This window comes from Neofelis nebulosa, chromosome 5, assembly GCF_028018385.1.
Source record: "Neofelis nebulosa isolate mNeoNeb1 chromosome 5, mNeoNeb1.pri, whole genome shotgun sequence".
In the NCBI taxonomy this organism is placed as follows: domain Eukaryota; kingdom Metazoa; phylum Chordata; class Mammalia; order Carnivora; family Felidae; genus Neofelis; species Neofelis nebulosa.
This window is the reverse complement of record NC_080786.1, coordinates 30,448,598-30,466,222: the sequence shown is the minus strand read 5'-3', so window position 1 is coordinate 30,466,222 and position 17,625 is coordinate 30,448,598. Positions and strand designations below refer to the sequence as shown.

Sequence of the window (17,625 nt, the reverse complement as noted above, 5' to 3'; positions counted from 1 at the left end):
GATAGGATCTCCATGCATTTGAGGCTTCCAGGCCCCAGCCCCAGGTCCCTGCAACCAAGAGCCTCTCCCTTGCTCGCTTACGTCTCCAGTTGGCTCAAATGGGTGTTACTGGTATCAAAATGCTGAGTGCCCATCCCCTATGTGGCATAGGACCGTTGAGGTCTTTTCCGATGTAGCAAGTGCGTGTGTCTGTGTGTAAGGGGGACGGTCATAAAATCAAAGACGGTGCTACCCTTTCTTTTTCCTGGAGCATCCATGCGGTTGCTGTCAGCACACAGACTGTGTGACTTACCCGCACACCTGGATGAGTGGCACCTTTTTGCCTCAGTTCACAAAACCATGGTCCTACTGTAGCTTCTCTTCTTTCATCGCATATTCAGCAAACCAGCATTTTTTCCTTTCTCCTGTTCACCTTGCAGAGTAACTGCCAAGGTCATCCCATGACAGGGAGGGCTCAGCATGGTAAAGGGTGGCGAGTTAACTGCTAAGACTAATGCTTAAGCATGCAACATTCTAGAGGGAGCTTGGAGCAGTTTGCCCAAGGCTTTTACTAGGCTGGACTCGTTCTTTACCACCTGCCAATAGACTGGGCCCCTGTCCATCCCTAGACTGGCCTGCTTAGTGGTTATGGCTGAACTACCCCTGCTCTGGAGTCTCTCATCAGCCTTTTCAATGGGAAGCAGACTGCAGGAGGCTGGGGTTCCTGGGTGATTGATTACCCACTAGGTTACTGTGTCTTTTTCTTTAGACACAGTAAAGATGCAGCTATGCCTCCATACTAAGTGTGAATATGATGGTATGGCAACCCTTTGCTAAGGATTCACAGCGCACCAGGATCTCAGCAGCCATTGCCTCATTTAATTTTCAACTCCATGAGCAGGCATTATTCCTTACATTTTTCTGATGGAGAAACGGAGGCTCAGAGGTTAGGCAACCTGCCTTAATCAGTAGGCGGCAGCATTGGCAGTTGAACCCAGCCTTGCGTGACCCTCCATAGCCTTGCTCTTTGCCATTCTGCTTTGGACCAGAGGGTAATGGAAAGTCTCCCTGTTCCTCTCCCAGGTACTCCCACTGATTGCTCTTCTTTCTCTTCTCTTGGGTGCCCTAGGGCCAGGTGCCACCGGCCACTGTTCAGGCAGGGGTGTGCAAGCCAAGGAAGCATGAGGACTCTGGAAGACTCCTCGGGGACAGTCCTGCACCGCCTCATCCAGGAGCAGCTGCGCTATGGCAACCTGACTGAGACACGCACACTGCTGGCCATCCAACAGCAGGCCCTGCGGGGTGGGGCTGGGGCTGGGAGCACAGGGAGCCCCCAGGCCTCCGTGGAGCTCTTGGCACCCGAGGACACTCAGGTGCTACAGCAGGCCACAAGGCAGGAGCCCCAGGGCCAGGAGCACCAGGGCGGTGAGACCCACCTGGCAGAGAACACCCTCTACCGGCTGTGCGCACAGCCCAGCAAGGGTGAGGAGCTACCCACCTATGAAGAAGCTAAAGCCCATTCGCAGTACTATGCGGCCCAGCAGGCAGGGCCCCGGCCACACGTAGGGGACCGGGATCCCCGAGGGGCCTCCGGAGGCAATCGGAGCCAGGATGAGGCGCTGCGGGAGCTGAGGCACGGGCACGTGCGCTCCCTGAGTGAACGGCTCCTGCAGCTGTCCCTGGAGAGGAATGGTGCCCGGGCCCCCAGCCACATGAGCTCCTCCCACAGCTTCCCACAGCTGGCCCGCAATCAGCAGGGGCCCCCACCCAGAGGCCCTCCTGCCGAGGGCCCAGAGCCCCGTGGACCTCCGCCTCAGTACCCACACGTTGTGCTGGCTCATGAGACCGCCACTGCTGTCACCGACCCACGGTACCGCACCCGCGGGAGCCCACACTTCCAGCATGCTGAAGTCAGGTAACTGCCCACCCTGCTCTTGCAAGCTCTTGACCTTCTTCCAGTGTAGTTCTCCCCAGGGTGGAGAGCCTCCAGACAGCAGCACCTTGTGTCAGGGCTGGCCAGCCCCAGAGGAAGGCTGTTGATACCTGCCTCCTTTCCAAGAAGGAGGGGCTGATGCCTGGAGGAAAGTAGGACTTAGCCAAGGTCACATGAGAACTTAGTGGCATCTTTTGCTTTAACTTGGAGATGGATACCATTGTGTAATTAGCTGTAGCCGTCAAATAACTAAGGTTCCCAGAGGGTACAAGTTACAGCAGGGGGTTAAAGGTTAGGTTTTCAAAAGAACTTGCTAAAGACAAGGGTTGGGAATCATCGCCAAACTGTTTCCAAGCTAAGTGGCAAGAAAGTGGGACCTCCTTCTCTGGAGACTCTTAAGACCAAGTGGACAGTTTGCTTTCTGTGATTAATGGAGGGCATTCCTAACTGGAGGCAGGAAGGACCAGATGGCCTCCTTAAAGACCTCTCTGTGTCCTACACCAGGGCAGGAGCCACCCTGTCACTACCATTCATTTCCTTTCATGTTTTCCCACATGCTCCAGGTGGCTGGAGCCTGTAGCAGGAGAGGACATGGGGTCCGGGCAAGCCCCTTTCTGTGAAGCCTTGGAAAGGGCTGCGGGGGGATGTAGAACTTGATTCTGAAGCCTATAGAGGATGTGATTTGGCTTACTTCTTTAAGAAGGCCCCTCAGGCTGCATGTAGGGAATGGATTCTAAGGGGCAAGAATGGAAGCAGGAGACCAGGAGGAGGCAGAAAGCCCAGCTTGCAGAAATACTGGTTCCTAGAAATGAGGCTCTGCCCCGGGCTTCTGACTTGGCCCAGCACCTTCTGAGAAGCTGACACACACCCTTCATGTCACACACTCTGCATCTCCCCCGCCGATGGTGGTCCAGGAAACCCCTGAATCTGCAGACTCCTTTCCTCTGGAGCCTCAAGGTCGAAGTCTTGTTCTCTTCATTCTTGCTGAGTCTTCATTTAGTCACCCACTTTCCCACCGCTTGGTCTTTTCCTGGGATAGATGCCTTTCCTTGCTCTCGAGAAATGAGTGACGCCATGGTGTTGGTATGGGGGAAGTAGAGGACGGAACCCTATGGGTTTTCTCCAGCCTCCACCTCTCGCGTCCCCATCTTATCTCCTTTCTCAGGGCTTGGTCAGGGAGAGTTTCGGAAGCTGAGTCGTGGGTTTCTAGTTTTGGAGCAGCCTTATTGAGCCCTGTCAGGAAAAGATAATATCGTGGAAAGGAAGTAGACCGCAGGAGAACAAAAAAGGGAGGGAGGGGGAGGGGCAACACGGGGAGGGGGGGGGCCGGAGAGCAAGTGTGAAGGGAAAGGAGACTATTCTTCCTCAGAGCTAAGTCATCCTCAAAGAATGCCAGTTGTGTCTGCCCAGCCCAGTGCAGGGGGAAGAAAGTTTGTGAAGCAACCCTGAGAATGCCACATTTAGCAGTGCAGGGAGAGTTTGGACATTCCAGTGGAGACCCTCTGCTCAGCTCTCACTAGGAGCTCTAGCTTAGGCAGTAAGAGAAGCAGATCTGCCCGTCCTTTCGTTTCAGCTGATCAGAGAAGGCTTAATCGTTGGGAACTAGGGGCAGGGACTTTTCTTTCAGCCTAGGGTCCTAAGAGGAGCCGGGGAGGAAGGGCATGAGTGCTGAGGGGATGGACCCAGAAGTGGAATTCAGCTCTCATGTAGCTTCTGGGGCCTGGAAAATTCCTGGTGTAACTGAGGAAGTCTGTTCTTTTATACCTGGAGTCACAAGGCCCCAGCAAGTCTCTGTGACCACCAGCTTCCACCCCCACCTCCACGGGGTTCTGAGGAGAATGTTGCACCATTGCTAGAGGCCAGTAAAACATTGTCCCTAAACTCAGGGTATTGCGATAGTCCAGAGGTGACCCCATCTAGTGTGTGGGTTACATTTACTCTACGAAGACAATAGGCTGCAGTTGTCAGTAGGAGAGGTAGAGGATGTGCCACCATTGTGGATCATGTGCTGTAGGCCCAGCACTTGCCAGGCTTTGTGTTGCCTGGTGAGCCCCATGAGGCTGGAGATCCTCACCCTCATGATTTAGCAGAGGCATGCTGGCACCCTGGGGATTTGAATGCCTGTTTTGTCAGACTTTGGAGCTCAGACTCTTACCCTGACATCTATCTCACCACTCTGCCCTTAGCCACAGTATTCTAAAAATGTTTCTGTGAAGGGTGATGGGACCCAAAATAGGAGGGAGAAAATGTGGATGTGCTACACTGGCAGGTGCTAGTGTAAGAGGCTTATAACAGACAGAGGGGTAGCCACCAAGTGGCCCAGGGGCCTGGAAGACTGTGTGCTCAAGTCATGATTGACGTGGCCTCCAGACCCAAAAAGAACCTTGTATGGATTAGAAAGGTCAAGTGTGCCTTGTTTAAGATGCCTTATTTAAGTACTGGTTGCTTACGAGGACCAGGACTACTCAGGCTGATCCCCAGGGCCTTGACCACAGTAAGGCTGGGCATGAAATAAGCATCCTGATGTTAACCCCCTCTAGCCCCATTCCCTTGGCCCTTGAGGGTCTTAGGTAGACACTGTGTGGAAAAGGCCTCCTCCATTATGCCAGGAGGGCTGGGCCCACTCAGGGTTGCTCAGCAGTGGGAACCATGGGGGTCTATACAGTCTCTGAACACTGTCTCTTCTGTTCCCCAGGATCCTGCAGGCCCAGGTGCCCCCTGTGTTCCTCCAGCAACAACAGCAGTACCAGTACCTACAGCCGGCCCAGGAGCACCCCCTGCCACCACATCCAGCTGCTCTCAGCCATGGCGCCCTAGGCTCCCTCAGTCCACCTGAAGTGGAGGGGCCAGCAAGTAGCCAGGCGTCTTCAGCCACCTCGGGCAGCGCCCACCTGGCCCAGATGGAGACTGTGCTGAGGGAGAATGCCAGGCTGCAGAGGGACAACGAGAGGCTGCAGAGGGAGCTGGAGAGCTCAGCAGAGAAGGCTGGCCGCATTGAGAAGGTAGGCCTTGCTGGGACCTCAGAGGGGCAAGGGGGAGCTGGCCCCCACCCCCTCATGCTTCCTATGCCCTCCCTCGCCAACTCTAGACAGCTGGGGAACAGCCGCAAGGCTGGCAGAGCAGGCCTGGAGTGTGAGCAGTTGCTGGCCAGTAGTGATTAGAAAGAGCCCATTCACTAGCTCCCTGCACACCCTTCCCCTGCACACACCCCCTCCTGCGGACACCTCCCACAGAGAGCCCTTTGTGTCCCCCACACAACAGTAAGTCTGTTCTAGGCTGGCCCTGGCCAAAGAGAAAGCCCCTCCTCTTGGAAAAAACGAGCTACTTATTGGAATCACAGGCCAGCTCAGAGCACGTGCAGAACCTGCCAGCAGCCAAGTGGGATGGGCAGTGGGGGTAGGCTGGCCCTCTGCAGTGGATGGTGATGGCTAGAGGAGGAAATACTCCAGGCAGAGGTAGTTCAGGCTGGGGTCTGGTGCCCTGTTCCTCAGTGAAGGTTTACCAGCCGTGCATTCAGCTTTGACAGGTGGCCTCAGGCCTCCTGTGACTGTCCTGTGGAGTCCGAGGTAGCTCAAACCCCGGGACATGGCTGGAGTCTTTTTGTGCCCCCTCCTGGTCCACTGTGCTCAGATTCTCAGTAGGAACTGGACAAAAGTAAAATGCATCTTTCTGGATGTTGGGTGCAGGAAAGCTGTGTTAAGTCACTTGAGGCAGCCACTTCCAGAATACCTGGCCCTGGGTTCACTCAGCATCTGGACCTTGGCACAATTGATGGGACCCTCGCTTGCTGGTTCTTGTAGTCTGATTCATATCTGGAGGCCACAAGCTTCTGACCATCCCACTATAGCCACCTGGATATTTTGCTGTTGCTTTTTATTCTCTCCTCTCTCACCCTTCCTGATGGAGAGTAGCAGAGCAGCCTGGGCCTGTGGAGGGGACCTTGATTGCTACCCACTCGCAGGGATCTCTCCCCTTCCTTCACCTCTTCTGTCTGCCTCTTTCTTGCAGCTGGAAAGTGAAATCCAGCGGCTCTCTGAGGCCCATGAGAGCCTGACCAGAGCCTCTTCCAAGCGGGAGGCCCTGGAGAAGACCATGCGGAACAAAATGGACAGTGAAATGAGGAGGCTGCAGGACTTCAACAGGGATCTCAGAGGTGAGGGAGGTCACCCAGGTGAGGGACCTGGGTGGGGAGCGTCTCTGGAGGGCTTGATCCCTCTGTTCCAGGGAGACATTCAGAATCTCTGCTGTCTGCAAAAATAAGTGTAAACTGGCTTAGAGGGAACCAGGCTGCAACTCGTAGGGGGCCACCTTGACAGAAGGATGCTTGTCTCTGTTCTATGCCTTGGAGCCTCTTGGGGGGCCCCCATCTATGTGGCTCAGTGCTCTCTCCTCATTAGGCCCTCAGCACGCCTGGGGGCTTCCCTGTCAGCCCATCCCCAGTTTGGACAGCACAGCCCCACAGACAGGACCCCAAGGGACACCCGGGCAGGTAGTTTCACCTGATACTGAAACATCTTTCCTGAAAATATTTTTTCCTTCATTTGAAACAGAGAGATTGGAATCTGCAAACCGCCGCCTGGCGACCAAGACACAGGAGGCCCAGGCAGGCAGTCAGGACATGGTGGCCAAGCTGCTTGCTCAAAGTGAGTAGGGGTCACATGCAGATGCCTGGACAGATGTGTGGGTGGCGAGACCACAGCAGTGACTGTGGACAGGGAGGATTGGCCCTCCTGCTTATGAAAGCAATGCTTTGAGCATAGGATTACTAGATGCCTACTATGCACCCAGCACTGGACTGGACTGGCTGGGAGGGGTGGCCTCCAAAGAATAAGATCTGGTTCCATATTTATTGGAGAGATCAGTGGATACAAGAGGGACAGCTGGGGTGCAGTGATTTGCTGAGCTGTGGTGCTGTGTCAGTACAGTACAGTATCCTGCAGGATTGAAGGTGTAGGGAGCAGGGGGGAGGCCAGATCGCCCTGGAGGCAAGTAAGAAGAGAGAGAAGGAATGTGAGTTTCCTCAGGAAGTTCCAGACAGCAGAAAGGTTGGGGGTGCCTGGTTGGAATGTGAGAAGCTGGGGTGCATGATGCAACTGGGCCATAACAAGGTGTCCAAGTGGAGGTACCTGCAGATGACCAAAAATGGGTTCCTCGAGCTTAACCAACAGGTGCAGTCTAAGGAAGGGGTTTGGGAAGCTACTCTAATGGGTGGTGGAAGGCTTCTTGAAGAGAGTGGATGAGTTCACCATTGACTAACCTTTTCAATCAGTGATTTATTTGTTCTTTAGGAGAACCATGCTAAGCACCTATCATGTATCTGGCAGAGGGTGGGAGCAGGCCCTGGAAGGTACAGCGGCAGGAAAGTCAAGAGAGAGGGGTTGAGCTTGAGAAAGGAGCAGGGCCTTCTAACCACAGATTCAAGGGAACAAGGGTGTCCGTGGCCCTGGAGATGAGTGACTGAGAAGTCTCCACTGGCCTGAGAGAGAGACTGAGAAGTCTCCACTGGCCTGAGAGAGAGGCTCTGGGAATGGCACGGGAATGGCTCAGGTGAAGGTGCCTGCAGTGGGAGAGACAAAGGAAGCCCTGAACACCTGGAAGAAGCTCTAGCAATCCGAAGTTCCTATTGTGCTATTGTGCATTTGCAGAGAAATGGAATGGGGGTGGCTGGTGTCCCAGGTGAGGGTGGCTTTGAGGAAGCCTACTGTGTGTGTGAGTGGCCTAGATAGTAGGGGGTGTCCAGAAATGGAGAAATGGCTTGAGGACTGAGCTCTGGCTGGCAGCACCTCCCTCCTCAAGGAAGGCTCAGAGCCCTGGCCGGGGCTGCCCTGGACAGCGAATGGGAGAACACGACACTGACCGGATTGGGGGGTGGGGGTGGGCAGGAAGTAGGATAGGCTGTACTGAGCAGATTGAGGTGGCAATGGAGGTGATGATGCTGGGGGAGGGCGGGAAAGGAGCAGCCTTTCGTGTAGCCCTTGGGAGCTTGGGCGGAGGGGTTGCTGGCTGTTGGCAGAATGGGGGCCTCCTGCAGGAGGGCAGGCTTTGGGGGCGCGGCGCCACAGAAAGGAAGTAGCAAGGCAGGTTTCTGGGAGCCAGCAGAAGAGGGGGGGGGGGCGGGGGAAGGGGGGAGGCCGGCCCGGAGGCGTTTCCGCTCCCCAGAGAGCAAGCGCCAGGCTGTTCTTGGCTCCTCGCTGGAGCCATTAATCTCACAGCCGCGGGTGACCTGGATGCCTGGCATTCCAGAGCCGGGCTGTTCCGCTCTGGGCCCGCCCCCCCCCCCCCCCCCCACCCCCCGCCGCCGCTCCCTCTGGGACAAAGGGAGAAGGCCCAAGCCGGTGGGGGCCAAGCCCATAGCTTTCTCCCGGGCTGAAGGCGCATCCCCCCCCCGACCCCTACTGAGCAGCTCGCTCTGCCTTCCTGCGCGCCCTTGGCACCCTCCCATTCTCCCAGCTCCTCTTCCACCCGGGCCCAGGGGCTCTCCTCCCCAAACAGTTTCATCCTGGTGACTGAGGATGGCCAAGGCTGAGGCCTCTTCAGCCCCTGCCAGGGCCTTAGAGGTTGTGCAAGGCAGCAGGAAGCTGCCAGAAACAGAAGACTAGGTCCCCCCACTCCACCCCAAGGGCTGAGGAAAGCCAAGCAGCTTTTCCTTGTTCCTGGATACCTATGGAGAAAACACAAAACTCCAGGGAAAATGTCTCTAGTTGACCTCACTTTTTTTCTGGGGTCAGTCAACAACTAGGAGGAAAGCGTGATTATTGTCACCAATGCCACCCGCTTTTCATACAGACAGATCTGGCTGCTCTGGTCTGTGTCTCCCTGGGGATCTGGCTTTGAGTCCTGAGGCCTCACTTTCCGAGTTCTGTCCCTGTTAGACATTTGCTTCTTGCTGGAGACTCGGGTTCTGGGGTTCTAAGATGGGGCAGCCATGGTCAGACTGGGATGAGAGGCTGCTGCCCACAAGCTCTGTGAGCTGTAGGCTCTGTGAACACATGCAGGAGGGGGTCATTGTTTCTAGGCCCAAATCCCCAGTCTCCTCTCTCTGCCAGCCCCTCCACCACACTCATGAGATGCCAAGTCAACAGTCAACCCACTGTGGATGCCTCCACTTCAGTATTATTGAGTTTCCTCATCTTTTTTCTCCACACCAAAGAGTGAGGCCAGCCTGGGCCCAGCCTTCAAAAATCCGGAGTGAGTCAGAGCTGACCTGGGTTGACTGTGCCCTTCTCCTGCTTCAGGGCCCTGAGTAAATGAATCCTCCCTCTGCCTACCCAGGTCCCCAGCCTTAACTCTTCTATTCCAGAACCTGTATTGTCCCTTGTGATAGGTATTTAGCCACATGTGGCCCAAAGATTAGAACTAATTCAGATTGAATAAAAAGAAGAATTTCAGTTCCTTCCCCACACTTCAAGTGCTCAATAGCCATGAGTATCTAGTGACGACTGTACAGGTTAGCACAGTATAGAACAGGTTTATTACAGCAGAAAATTCCACTGTACTGTGATAGTGCTGCTCTAGGGACAGTGCCTTTGAGTTCATCAGGCAGGCCCTGGAGCCCACCCCCTTCTACTCTCCAGTAAGGCAGGCAGCCCACACACTCTTTGCGGGGCTAGCCTGGACTCCCAACGGGCAGGTGCATGGAAGGTAGATTTAAGCCTAGAGTATCAGCTAGAAGACTGCGTGGTCTGGCTTGGACCTTGCTTGGCCCTGCAATGCGGTGTGGGTCTCTGAGCAGAGTTCTCTTGGGGAAGGAACAAAGATGATTTAAAAATCAGCTTAGCTAGGACTTCAGCCACAAATCTTTGGACCATAGTCATTTTTATTGTGCCACAAAGGTTGCATTTCTTTATAAGCCTGGTCACCTACCCTCTCAGTGGTTCCCCCAGACCAGGGAAGGAAATGCAGCACTATTCTGGGGAGCCCTGGGTCCGCAGAATGTGTCCTGGAGCTCAGTCTGGGAGGCCTGTGGATATGAGGGGCACCCCACCACAGCCAGAGCAGCCTGGTCCTTTGGAGGCCAGGTTGACTCAGGTCCCCGCTTTAGCAGCACCATTCACCTGTGTTTCTTCCCCAATATGTTGGGGGTCACACATCCTACCTCGAGGGACCATTATGAAAGGCTATTATACAAAGATGTGTAAGTAAGTACCTGGCTCATGGTGCAACCAGTGATGCTTCTTCTCTTCCTTGTTCCTTCATTCTTTCACTTGAATGTTGGCCATGTCACAGTCCACCTGAGCTTTCTCATCTGGAAATAGGCATCACACTTCCTATCTGGCCAGTCTCTAGCGTCATTGTGCGAAATTGTGAATGTGGTTTGGAAATGGTGACACCTGGCACAAGTGGACAGTGTTTGGGGCTGCCCATGTCCCAGTAGAGAGGCAGCACAGCCCAGTTATTACTGCAAGGGCCCTGGTCCAGTGCTGTCATTTATTTGTGACTTAACCTGTTCCTCCTCCGTAAAATGGTAATGGAAATACTGGCACCTAACTCCTAGGGTCGTTGAGGCCCAGCATGTGGTAGGCGCCCAGTGGGACGAGCTAGGGCGGTTGCCATCACAGACTGAGCCCCACACCTCCCTGCAGGCTATGAGCAGCAGCAGGAGCAGGAGAAGCTGGAGCGGGAGATGGCCCTGCTGCGCGGCGCCATCGAGGACCAGCGGCGGCGTGCAGAGCTGCTGGAGCAGGCTCTGAGCAACGCGCAGGGCCGGGCCGCACGAGCCGAGGAGGAGCTGCGCAAGAAGCAGGCCTACGTGGAGAAGGTGGAGCGGCTGCAGCAGGCCCTGGGGCAGCTGCAGGCGGCCTGTGAGAAGCGGGAGCTGCTGGAGCTACGTCTGCGGACACGCCTAGAGCAGGAACTCAAGGCCCTGCGTGCGCAGCAGGTGAGCTTAGAGACCTGTGGTGGCGGCAGAGGGAGGGCAGTATCTGAGGAGGCCGGTTCTGAAGGCCCAGGAGCCCCTGCCGAGATCCAGGTGGAGGCCTCCTTGGAAAGCGGGGATGATCTGTGTTCCTTGCCCCAGCTCCTGCCAGCCACCTTAGCAGAGGCTTTACCTCTTGGCCAGGTGCCGGTCTTGGGGACTCAAGACCTGGGCTTCCGTGCTCCACAGCAGCAGGGGTTGGCATCCTTGGTCTCTAGAGAAAGTAGCTCAGGAGCCTTGATGTGGAAGACTAGCCGGCTCTTACATGTCTCCCCAAGATGAAGAGGGCAGATGGTGACCCAGATCCTGAGTCTTTATGCTCGCTTTGGGCTGTGTTACTAACCCTGGTGTTTACAAACCAGATAGAGTTCTATCTCCACTCCCAACCTTACCCTTCACACAGAGGTAGGGTGACCAAATGTCCAGGACTGCCCAGGTGGGTCCTAATTTACGCCAGTTGTCGCAGTGTAGTTATTAAGAGTACCCATTTCCCAGTTTGGAGGATACTTTCCGTGGTCCCCTATGCAAGGCAGGCCTGATCTTTCCTATACCCTTGGCCACAGGGGTGTGGGGAACCGTAGCACCTGCTTCATCTTTGGTGGCAGCAGGGTGCTGGGGTGGGTGTGCCGGGAAGGGCAGAACAAACCTGTGCATAGGTGAGAGTCCTCCTGTGGGCGAGGACCAGTGGCTGCCACGCCCCAGCCTCCGCCCTTGACCACAGTGCTCCCTTCTCTGCAGAGACAGGCAGGCACCCCCACAGGTGGCAATGGCAGTGGTGGGTCCCCGGAGCTCAGCGCCCGGCGGCTGTCGGAGCAACTGCGGGAGAAAGAGGAGCAGATCCTGGCACTGGAGGCTGATATGACCAAGTGGGAGCAGAAGTATTTGGAGGAGCGCGCCATGAGGCAGTTTGCCATGGACGCGGCTGCCACAGCTGCCGCCCAGCGTGACACCACTCTCATCCGACACTCCCCCCAGCCTTCGCCCAGCAGCAGCTTCAACGAGGGCCTGCTCACCGGCGGCCACAGGCATCAGGAGATGGAAAGCAGGTTGGGTCTTGGAGGCCACCGGGGGTGGGGGTGGGGGTGGCCCTGTCCAACCCCTGCCATGCCCTTAATCCCTGATAAACACTCCTCTCCCCATGAATGAGGCTCAGCAGTCTCTCATGCTTCTGGGCTGATTCCTGTGTGTTTGGCTCACCAGGCACCACACACATGTTCTCTCCCAGAGACTCCTTGGTCTGCCCGGGAGACCTTGGCTGTGGAGGTACTGGATGCTATCCAAGGCCCTGGCCTCTATCTGCTCCCCCCGCCCCCAAGAAATCAGAGAATAAGACTTTCCAAGTGAATCCACACCATGTACCACCCCAGAAGGAATGTGGACTGGGTCCCTGCCCTGGGGATAGCTAGTATTTTCTCTCCAAAAAAGATCTCAGAGGCCCTACAAGATTTCTGTTCAACCTATGTCTGACTCAAAAGCACAAGCACATCAACTGAGCCCATTTGATGGTCAGCAGCTCAGGGGTATTGCCCCGCGGGAGAGGGATTGTGCCATTGCTATCATCAGATGAATCCAACCCACCCCTTGACCTGCCTTTGCTGGCATAGGAAGGGCCCAGTGTCTCATGTGCTGGAGGTTTTCAGGGCTTCAGATTTCAGAACTGTGATGGCATTTCTAAACCCCACCCCCACCCCTGGTCCCTATTACAAGGACAAGAGAATACATCCTGGCTTCTCAGTGGGGAGGGCTTTTTGTCCAACTTTTATGAGGTGGAGGCCGCTGGATCTGTAGGTCTGACCATGTGAACGTGGCCTCTCACCCCTCAGGTTGAAGGTGCTCCATGCCCAGATCCTGGAGAAGGATGCAGTGATCAAGGTCCTTCAGCAGCGCTCCAGGAAAGACCCTGGAAAGGCCACCCAGGGCTCCCTGAGGCCCGCCAAGTCCGTGCCATCTGTCTTCGTGGCTGCAGCGGCAGGGAACCAGGGCTGGCAAGGTCTCTCTTCTAGTGAGCGGCAAGTGGATGCCCCTGCCCGGCTGGCTCCAGGTGAGACGAAGCAGGTGGGGAGCACAGGTAGAAGAGTAGGTTGCTTTCAGGCCTTTGCTCCCAGAACTGAGGCTCAGAGGAGCCAGGGTTTCCTGACCCTTTGCCCAGGGAGACCAGCTTACCGTCTGGCTCCAGTAACCACAGCTACGGCCACAGCTATCCTGCTGGTGTGAAGAGGCATGCTGTAGTCCCCATCCCCATAAATTCCATCACCGTGGATCCTGGCCACTTGTCATCTAAGCAAAAATAGGGCTTCCTGTGCAGATGTACCTTCCAGGCCAGCTCTTCCACTTCTTCATCTGAGCAGATGCCACAGAAATTCAAGAGTCCCTGATGCTTCTGAGATTTCATCTGCAAAGAAGGGTTCTGCTACTTAAAATGTTTGGAAACCAATGCAACCGATAGTTATCCCCATTTGGAAACGGGAGCATTTAATCTTAATCGAAGTTCTTACAAATCAAGAGCAACCCATACCACCTCGCGCCCCCAGTTGGTACAGTTAACTTCAGGTGTTCTTCATGGGGCTACAACTCGTGGGCAAGGCAGTAACTCTCAACCTCCTTCCTCTCCAGCAGACAGGGCCCCTGAGGAGGAGCCAGTAGCCGCAGCTCCCCTCCCTGCCCATGCCAAACACGGGAGCAGAGATGGGAGTACCCAGACTGATGGTCCCCCGGACAGTGCTGCCGCTTGCCTGGAGCCCGACAGCCTCCTGGGGTACAGCGGTGGCCAGAGGACAGCCTCACTGGGTAAGTCCCTCTTCCCTGGGCTTCTGTGCCAGGCAGGGCTGAGGGCGCACTGGGGTGTGAACTGGAGCACCAGGCCCTTTTTTCCCAGACCCCTCGGGCTCATGGCCCACTCTGCAGGGGGAGCAGTGCACAATGATAGGCCGGCAGGGTGAATGTGAGGGCTGGTTGGATGTGTGAATAGAGGAAGTGAAAAACCCTGATCACAGACAGATCCTGAGTTCAGAAAGAAAGCGCCTGTGTGGGGGGGCACTTTGCCTCCTCTTTTGTAGTCTTCCTTACATATTTCATTACCAATCTAAATATCTAAGGTCATGGAGCTTGGCGAGTTACCTGACAACAATCTCAGGGTAGAAGAGTTTATTTAAAAAGAGTCCAAGACAGAGACATTTGAGAAGATGCCTTTTCAATTTTTTGCTTCCCTTTCACATTAGCCCTTGCATGCTTGCCTGTGCCTTGCCATCTCAGAAAACCACAGGCACAAAAAGAATGCTGCAGCCTCCTTCCCTGGGCCCCCCTCCCTCCGAGCCTCCAGGCAGTTTAAAGTTAGAAACAAATGTCATTGGACACTGATAGTCTGGATGGAGAGCTGGTATCGGGGGTGGGGGCTGAGCCTTGTGCTTGGTTGGCCAAGTTAGAAGCACCTGGGCAGTTGAGGGGGGGAAAGTTGGTGAAGAAAGATCCTATCTTAAAAATGGGTGAGGATTTAGTGGTGCCTGGATGGCTCAGTCGATTAAGCATCTGACTTGGTTTCAGCTCAGGTCATGATCTTACGGTTTGTGAGTTTGAGCCCCACATCGGGCTCTGTGCTAACAGCGGAGCCTGCTTGGGATACTGTGTCTCCTTCTCTCTTTGCCCCTCCCTGGCTCTGTCTGAAAATAAATAAAATAAAATTAAAATGAATGAATGAATGAATAAATAAATAAATAAATAATTTTAAAAATGGGTCAGGATTTAAAAGAACAATCTTGTAACGCTCACTGGCGTTTGCCTGTGCTCTTGTCTCTCTCCAGACTCTGTCACTACATCCAGAGTCCAGGACTTGTCGGACATGGTGGAGATACTGATCTGAAGGAGGTCGTGCCTGGGGACTCCGAACCATTCCCTGTCTCCTGCCCTCTGCCACTGTCAGCCATTCCAGCAGCCCCTCCAACTGCTGCTGCCCCACTTTCCCCAACCAGGCACTCATTCCCATTGACCATCTGGTGCCCGGGGCTTAGGAAGGATACTGTAGGGGTGAGGGGAGCTGTGAGAGCACCTGCACCCAGAAGACCCTGCTTCTCAGCCCCACATCCCTTCTGGGCCCACGCAGAATGAGGATTCCCAGGCTTACTGTTGGGGTAGCAACTGGAAGCCCAGAAGGGAGCTGAGCCCTCTCTGGACCCCCAGTTGGCACTCAGGCAGGGAGGGAGGGGATATCTTGGTGTGAGGGGCTGGTTGCCCCTGGACACCAGTAATAGGTCAGCTCTGCTGTTCCCCTGTGGCTGAGTGTGGTCCCTGCCAACCTCATCTGCTCCTCAGCTCCTCATTGCCTCCTTGAAATCACGGAGACTTGGCATCTTTTGGGGACTATTGAGGGTGTTAATCCTGCAGAAGCTACAGCCTTGCCCCCTCACTCAGAGTGGGGAGGGGCCGTTTAAGTGGACTGGGATAAGCTGTGCAGATTGTATATATTCCCCTTTCTTGTGGAACAGAAGATTGAAGTGTGCCGCTTCAGATCTGTCCCCTCTCTGTTCCCCTGTCCCTGCTGCCACGGTTCCTGTAATTGCCAACCAGCCTCCCAGCTCTCTCCCCTTCTCAAGTTCTTGGCCCATGGATTTTGATACTGGTTGATCCACATGATATTGCTGTCTTTTCATCCACCTTAAGCCCTGTTTTAAATGCCCATGGACCCCTGTCACCAGCCTCTTGAAATGGCTCCACAGCTCCTGTCCCTGGGACGTCCTGTCAGTTTGGTTATGAACCCTGAGCCAGATGAAATGAGCCGTGGGGGCCTTCCCAGCTCTAATTCTCTTGACGGAAACTGGAGAAGTTGCCTTGTTCTCATCAGTCTTTGTTCCCACCTGGAGGGATTGGGAGTGGGAGTATGCTGGTGAAAACTAGTCAGTGAGCTACAAGATGCGACTCACATCGTCTTCTGAATGGAGCCCCCGTCACAAAATGGCAGTCGTGAGGCTGGCTCCTCAAGCTACCGGTGAGCAGCGCCCTGAAAAGCAGGGCTAATGCTTTGGAATTAGAGCAAAGCATCCATGTAACAGCCTGCCAGCAGCAGTGACTTTGACTTCTGGTCTTACAGAGTCCCCTAGCTCAGCCCCAGGACCCATTGGTGGGTTTTAGTAGTTTGTCTTGACTGTTTTTAGTTCTCCTTGAATCTCTGTTTTTTTCCTTTACTGTTTTTAGGTTCGGTATGTGTCCTTTCATTCCCATGATTCCTCAAGTTTCCTTTTTAAACATTTGCATTTGCTGGACAATTGCATATTTTTTTACATCCCCCTACCCTTCTTTAAAGCTGAAAAATACATTTGGTTCATGTGCATTGTTTACAAAGCAAAAAGAAAAAAAGAGAAAAAAAGGCAAAAAAATATTGTGAAAGAAAAAAAAACAACTTAATATATTTTGGATTAATATTTGGTATTTCTTTTAAAGTATTTTTTGTGCTGTGAACATTTTCTGCCAAAGACCATGATGTGTGTCTGTATGTTTAAGTTATCGTAAATATTTAAAATGTAAACATGGCTGTTTTGTTATGCCACCCTGTACCAGGATTGCTGCTGCATTCCGCTGGGTATAACAGTATTTTAATAAAAAAATAATAATAATTAAAAGTGGTGTCTTAGCCCAAGTGAGAGGCTACATTGGGACGGAAAGAGGGAAAGGAAAGGGTTGAGGATTTGGTGGGCCACCCATGCACTCTTGGCACTGAACAGAACCCCCACTGCTACTCCCCCTCCCCATATTCCTGAGGGTCTTGGTTCTTAAATATTTGACCATATCCACAAATGGCAGCTCAGGCTTGTTGCTGTTTCTCGAACACAAGGAATGATGGGTAGTTTGCATTTTCAGACTGGGATACCAGTGGACAAGGCAGATCCATCCTTTTTTGCAAGGCTAGGATGATCCCTAGTATCTCGTCAAGGATCCATGACAAGTCCTGGGAATTTGGTGAGGCTGCTTTAAGGAGAGAGTTGGAATGAGGACATGGTTGGTTTCCTTTCCACTTGAACAGAGAATGCTTCAGGCTGGGAGGGTCTGGTAGATGGGCAGCCTCCCCATGGGTAGCTTTGTCCTAGCTAGTTTTGTTGAGCCACATGCTGTGGTTACTCCACAGTAGGATTGGGTATCCAAAGGTGGCTTAATCCTTCTGCCAGCTCCACCCAGCACAAGGAGTCCCAGAACCATCCAAGAGACCAGGAGCCATGCTTGCCCTCTGCCTGGACACAAGCAGAGGGTGTTTGTGTGTGTGGCACATTCTGGGGCCCTGCCTCCCTCCCTTAGTGTGGTATCACTACCCTTTCCCTGTGCCCAAGAAAGCTTATTACTGAATCCATAAAATAGAAAACCATCTTCAGTCTCAGATGTTATATCAGAAACAAAGTGCCTGTCTCCATGGGCCAGTCAGCATAACAGGTCCCCAATCAGGATGTGAGGAGCAGTCAGGCTGACCACAAAGCAGCAGGCAGCCAAACGGGTTGTGGACACTTGAAGAGAACAGTTAGCCGCCATGGCTGTGGGTGAAGTATTTTCAGGGCAGGTGTAGGGACTCAGCAGCCATATTGAGTAACCCAGTAGTATCCTAGAGAACATGTCTTCCTGAGTCAGCCTGCCTGCCTACAAGAAAGGGAGCCAAACAAGTGGAAGGATTGGGAATATCCAAGGACTTTTCCCAGCAACTTTGCATCCCCAACTCTGATGGGCCCCAGCAGAGGGGAGCGCTCCATGAAGGATCCCCACCCAACATAATGCCTATGTAACCGTCCCCACCCTGTAGCCACATACCCACCACAGCGCTCTCCAG

General features: G+C 54.1%; 1 protein-coding gene and 1 long non-coding RNA gene across 7 annotated transcripts in view; one reads left to right on the top strand and one right to left on the bottom strand.

Moving 5' to 3' along the window:
• AMOTL2 (angiomotin like 2) overlaps positions 1-15,941 on the top strand; it is a 17,966-nt gene extending 2,025 nt beyond the window's left edge. For 3 of the 5 annotated variants that reach the window (XM_058729949.1, XM_058729947.1, XM_058729948.1), the window contains exons 2-10: positions 1,109-1,894; positions 4,608-4,914; positions 5,921-6,065; positions 6,463-6,555; positions 10,495-10,790; positions 11,565-11,872; positions 12,650-12,867; positions 13,440-13,613; positions 14,624-15,941. In XM_058729949.1, the coding sequence (XP_058585932.1) occupies positions 1,161-1,894; positions 4,608-4,914; positions 5,921-6,065; positions 6,463-6,555; positions 10,495-10,790; positions 11,565-11,872; positions 12,650-12,867; positions 13,440-13,613; positions 14,624-14,682 (2,334 nt within the window). In that variant the 5' untranslated portion in view covers positions 1,109-1,160 and the 3' untranslated portion in view covers positions 14,683-15,941. The remainder of the gene's footprint in view (positions 1-1,108; positions 1,895-4,607; positions 4,915-5,920; positions 6,066-6,462; positions 6,556-10,494; positions 10,791-11,564; positions 11,873-12,649; positions 12,868-13,439; positions 13,614-14,623) is intronic. The other 2 variants (XM_058729950.1, XM_058729951.1) reach the window with 1 other exon arrangement.
• The window catches only part of LOC131511868 (uncharacterized), a 20,816-nt gene continuing 16,056 nt past the window's right edge, over positions 12,866-17,625 (bottom strand). The window contains exon 3 of one of the 2 annotated variants that reach the window (XR_009261787.1): positions 12,866-13,218. This is a non-coding gene — a long non-coding RNA (uncharacterized LOC131511868). Of the gene's footprint in view, positions 13,219-16,052; positions 17,439-17,625 lie in introns of those variants that run through there. The other variant, XR_009261786.1, reaches the window with a different exon arrangement.